This window comes from Vicia villosa, linkage group LG4 (assembly GCF_029867415.1).
Source record: "Vicia villosa cultivar HV-30 ecotype Madison, WI linkage group LG4, Vvil1.0, whole genome shotgun sequence".
Lineage (NCBI taxonomy): Eukaryota > Viridiplantae > Streptophyta > Magnoliopsida > Fabales > Fabaceae > Vicia > Vicia villosa.
Window position 1 is genome coordinate 129,180,858 of NC_081183.1, and position 5,631 is coordinate 129,186,488.

General features: G+C 35.4%; 1 protein-coding gene across 1 annotated transcript; it reads right to left on the minus strand.

Moving 5' to 3' along the window:
* Window positions 1-213: 213 nt before the first annotated feature.
* Window positions 214-2,055, minus strand: LOC131599661 (translationally-controlled tumor protein homolog). The gene is made up of 5 exons (XM_058871947.1): window positions 1,899-2,055; window positions 1,309-1,382; window positions 922-1,047; window positions 661-818; window positions 214-454 (listed from the first exon to the last, which is right to left on the minus strand). Exons 1-5 carry the CDS (start codon window positions 1,924-1,926, stop codon window positions 337-339), a joined length of 504 nt encoding a protein of 167 aa, XP_058727930.1. The 5' UTR covers window positions 1,927-2,055; the 3' UTR covers window positions 214-336.
* Between the last annotated feature and the right edge of the window lie 3,576 nt (window positions 2,056-5,631).

Here is a 5,631-nt window from a genome sequence, read left to right on the forward strand (position 1 = left end):
TTAGGAGAAGATATGTGAAACTTGTAAGGGTTTATTAAGTTGTTGACAAGCTTAAGTTGTTGACAAGCTTGAAGCTTCCAACCATAAACTTAACTATTTAGGCACACAAACCAAATAAATCTTGAAACACAAATTATGTGGCATGTCTTTTTTAAGACTTAAAATCACATGTTTAATTATAATCAACTGCTTAAATTATGTGGGAAAGATAACTAAATGCAAAACCATCACATCATTATCAAAAATAACAAATTAGTCTTAACTCCAACTCTCAAAATAACTTAGAACAACAAAAACATGATAAATTAGGAGATACAAAATCAAGTGCAATAACACTTAGCACTTGATCTCCTTCAAAGCATGAGCAAAATAGAGAAATGTTGGATCAGCAGCACCATCCTTGTAGTAGGCAAAGACCAAGCTACCATCATCATGCATGCTCTCACCAACAAAGCTGCACAAAAACTTAACATTAAGCACTAAAACAGAATATCAATAATTTAACATTAAGCACTAAAACAGAATATCAAATTAAGAAATTAAGGATAATAAATGCAAGAAAATTATACTCCATAACAAATGGTAAGAAACAAACAAGGAAACTATATAAACTTAAAACGATGTACATAATAACATATAACGTAATAACGGTTCACTTACAACTGAAGGTCCTTGAGCTTGCCAAGGAGGTATTTGGTTGCTCCCTCAATATTCTTTTTGAAGTGCTCTTGATTCTCAGCATCTAGTTTGGGAGTCAACAACTTAATATACTTCTTAACAAAGCCAAGAAACTGCTTCTTGTCAAAGGGAGGTTGCTCCTACGACAGTTAAAAAATAGATAAGATAAAAGCTCAAAATTTAACTTAAAAAAATCATACTTTAAGATTAAGACATAATCTAAATATTCATTGTTGCCCTAACCTGAAGTCTGAACACATCAACAATGTCAACCACCTTAACAGCTGTGTCATCAACACCCTCATCTTCTCCACCTTCGGCAGAAGGGTTTGCACCGATGTTTACATCAACTGCACCCTTGACAACCCACTGCACACCGTGAGATAATTATTAACTTTCATTCTCAAAATTCAGAAGACATGTTTTGATAATTACACATGATAATCTAAATAACTGGACAATATTCAACTAACATAACATTACCCTCGTAGCAACAATTTCACAAAAACATGTTTTTATAAATGCAGATGAAAATCTAAATAATTGACTAACCACAATTCCATTTGTAAGTGTAACAAAACAATTTCACAAAAACAAGTTTTATAAATAATTGGACATTATTCAGCTAACCTTCCCCTCAACTTCCCACAACAATCCATTCTCAATTTCCTTGTATGGGTAAGAGTCTGACAAAAGCTCGTCACCTACAAAACATAACATATATATGGTCAATCTTACTGTAAACATTAAACTATTACATATTACAAACACAAACATGCCATTAAAAACCCATGTCCAATTTTACCCTAAATATTAAAACAAAATAGGAGAAGCAATACTCAATAAAACAGGGCACAAAAAATAAAAGGTAAAAACTTTATGCCAAAGATGCTGCACAGAAAAATTATCGTACTTCTTGCGTATGAAAGCACAACAAATTGAGATGACTATATTGCTATAACAATAAAAAAACTGGCTTTATTTTAATAAAAATAAAAATTCTGGCTATTATTAACAATCACGAATAATCAGAATATGCATATCAGTGCAACACAATTGCATCAATTGAAATATAACGATATTGCAAATCGAAACAATCGACAGATCCAAACAACCCCACATCCAAGTTTCAATACCATGGTCATAATCAGATGCGTAATTCAAATAGATCTATAAGAGAGTAATAGAAAAACAAAACATGGATCTGAGAGAGGAGTTACCGGTAAGGAGATCCTGGTACACCAACATGATTGGAAATTCTCTCGACCGCTCCTGGTTGCAGATTTGGTGTTGTGAAAATGAGATTCGGAGCGATCTGAGAGTGAAGAGGGATTGAAATTTGGGTGCTGTTGTGATATTAATAGACTAGGGTTTCTTGCTTCTGAAATTACTTTTAGGGCTATCGTATTTTCTAAAATGCCCAATTTGTCCTTGTTATATTTTCATTTAATTTTATTTATCATTTAAGAGAATCCTATTGCTTTTTAAAATAATTATTACTATTCTTATCATATAGATATATAGATTATATTTTTTTTTTCATACTTTATCTTTAGTTATCCATCTGGACTTGGACCCTAAACCCACTTTTGAATGTAATAATTTCAGGTCTTTTATTTGGCCCATACTAAAAGATATTCTTTTTAAAAGAAAAAATTAATTTAAAAAACACTACTTTATAACCTTTACTAAATATTGAATAAACTACTGTTTTTTCTTTAAAATTGTAGATACTAGATGTTCATACAACACCTTTATTCAGGTTTGTGGTAATAATCTAAATAATATTAAAAAATAATTAAAATTCAAAACATAATATGTAATTTACCAACTATCATGAAATTTTTATAATTTAGTTAGAGTATAATGTAAGTATAATATAAGTGAAAATTATAAAACAAATATATTAGGCGAACATAAAAGACACTCAATCAAGAAAAATTCTTACATATTATATGTTGTCATTAGTATTAAAGAGTTAAATATGTTTTTAATTCTCATAAATATTAGTAACTTTACTTTTAATTCTTAAAAAAAAATCTTTAAAAAATGTTTTTTTATCTATATTGTATTGTTATATTTGGGAGAATCTAAAATAAGGGTGACTTCAAGGTCCCTGTCCAACGTGTTATCGCTCTGACAACATTCTCGTAGGTTGCGGGGGCTCACCATTGAGGAGAGTGACGTGTTAGTATCGTTATGTCCTATTACTATTAGTCATGTAAAGACCTTTTGGACCTAAGATTACTGCCTCTAAGGGTTTCCTAAATCTTAGGTCTAAAAGGTCTCTATAAATACTTCTCTCATTAGGAAAGAAGAAGATAGATCCAAACTTATGCATAATACCATGACCCGTACACTTACACCTAAGCCCCAGATTGAGATACAAGTCTCTCATCTCACGTGAACAGGTCCTCTAAAACCACCAAAAAATTACCATGCATGGCTTTTCTTTGTCGTGGGCAAGCCATAACCACCACAAATTGTTATAAACCTTTTAAGGCATATAAGTACTTGTGTTCTTATAAGGGTAACACGTAGTTGTACTTTTTGACTAATATAGTGGCGCCGACCGCATGAGCCAGTAAAACTAACTTTGCCACACCTTTTTCATCACAATCATCATACTCACTATCATCATCACTCCTACACCTAGCCTTTCGCAGCCATAGTTAACAAAGTAGAAGCCAGGGGTAGACACCACCTCATTAGTAAGCTCTGACACCTCCAACTCCAGCTCCAGCTCCTATTGGCGAAGGAGGGCAGCATCGAGAGACTCCCGAGAGGATTTCTCCTTAGTAGTGATCTCTTCATCCTTCCTTTTCACATTCGCCAGCTTCTATCCTAAATCTCCTTTCTTTTGTAGGGTCTTTAGTAACATTTGCCTCTCATTATATACATTCACATACTTTTGGGGTTCTGCCTCCATCTCTCTCTCTCACACAATCTTATCTCGCACCTCCCGATCGACATCCTCTAACATCAACGCTCTCAATAAAAGGTTATCCTTCATGCTTACGGTCGTATGAATCAATTTAGATTGGAGGGCTTGGTAGTCACTAGGAAATTCCTTGGAGAAATTATGTGAGAATTCTTAAATTGGACAGTGTCAAAATCGGCGGTAGTCCACAGAGTAGTAGTTTGTGGGGGAGCATTTCCTTCAAGTTGTGCATGAGTGCTCACCCTCCCAAAAGTGGGCGAGACAACACCAGCAACGAGATAAAAACCATATTCCAGCCTATGATGGGCAAGTTCGGAGCTAGGTCTTCAACTTGCTTTTTCCTTCCCTTGATGGTGAAACCCTCTGGGTGATTTCGGGGGCCCTTAGGCTCCCAATTGAAATCCTAAATATTCTCCCACCTTCTTCAATTCTCTTTAGCATAAATCCTCACCATCAGATCTGCAAAACAATACACAGAGATCATAAGTGTTGTCTAAAAATACCTACAAAGGAAAACAAAGTATCTAAAATTTACCTACGTAAACAGCGAGATGGTTGCCGCCCTCCACCAACAGTTTAATTATTGTACGTCAGTACATGACTTTAAAATTCCCTTAGAGGTGAACAATCCTCACCTCTTCGAGGGTGAGATACTCCTTGTCGTATCCCGCTATTTCCAAATTATCATTTGCCCAAACTAAGGTAAAAAAGGGGCGTCATCATCCCCTAGCACTCCAAGAGAACTTTCTCTCCCCCTCACTCGAGCGAATTTGTCCTTCCAATTCTTGCAGTGATGGGAGTGAGACACAAAAAGGCCTTCCCAGGTAGACTACCTAAGGAAACCCATCTATAATTCGCTAGTTTGGTGGTGTAAAAAGAAAAAAAAAGACTTCTACAATAGAAGTGATCTATAGGTTCTCACAAACCATCTCTGTAATACCCCGTATTAAATTAAATGCTCTAATGTTATTAACTGACATTGAGGTTTCACTAATTGGTACATTAGAGATACTTAGGACATTTAAGTTAGAAGTGCTAACTTAAGAATATAGTCTTATATTCTTTCCTCTTTTGCTTTTCTTCTTCATTGCAACATAAACAAGGTTCTAGAGAGAAGAAGTAGAGAGAAGGAAGAGCAAGAAGAGAAAAGAGGAAAAGCTTGGATCTCCACCATTTCTCCGCCGAATCAACTCATCTTCATCATCAACGACTTGTAATCGAGGTGGGTTCTAGTTAGAAACTTATAGTTTTGATTTATGGGTGAAATCATAAGTTGAGAAATTGGGGTTTTTGGTAAAAATCTTAGGGTTTGACTCAATCTAAGAGATTGATGTTTGTTGCTGCTAATAAATCCTGAGTAGAGACCATATATGTTGTTCTATGCTTTAGTATGAATCTGGAACAGGTTTGAGTATGGAGATGGTTGGATTAAACCATGGGAAAAGCAAGAAAACAGATCTGGAACTTCTAATTTCGCGCGCTTTGCGGCGCGAACGATAGGTGGCGGTGCGAACCATGCAGAAGGATTATGGGGTTTGGTTCTGTTAACAGTACGCGGCGCGTACAAGGCTTCGCGGCGCGAACACTGCGAGTTTTCTGTGAGGTTTGCCACTACCTGAGGTTGGCGGCGCGAACAACAGTTAGCGGCGCGAACTGAAGCCTTTTCTTAGCAAATTTTAGTTGAATGAGATAAAACTGTTTCGATCATAACTTTTGAACCATAACTCTGTTTTAATCACCGTTCGAAGTGGTAGGAAGCTAGAAGCGTGTACTTTCTAGTAGTGTAGGTTTTGGGATCGAAAGAAGAATTATTTAATCGAGAATCGGGAAAATAGTTGATTCCTCGAGTTATTTTATCGTTCAGAATTATGTGAACGGTATACTTTTAGCACATCGATTAATTGCTATATAGTTGTGATAACTTGCCATTTGTTTACAGGGAAATGATGAAAATTGTTGGTTGCCTTTGGTGTAACCTAGTATATTGTATTTGTTTGGGTGAATCCTATTGC

Bases quoted from the DNA above. Each gene is read 5' to 3' on its own strand.
- LOC131599661 (XM_058871947.1), bottom strand. From the start codon at position 1,926: ATGTTGGTGTACCAGGATCTCCTTACCG. The intron at 1,383-1,898 runs GTAACTCCTCTC...TATGTTTTGTAG, and splicing joins GTACCAGGATCTCCTTACCG to GTGACGAGCTTTTGTCAGAC. The intron at 819-921 runs GTTAGGGCAACA...TAACTGTCGTAG, and splicing joins TTGATGTGTTCAGACTTCAG to GAGCAACCTCCCTTTGACAA.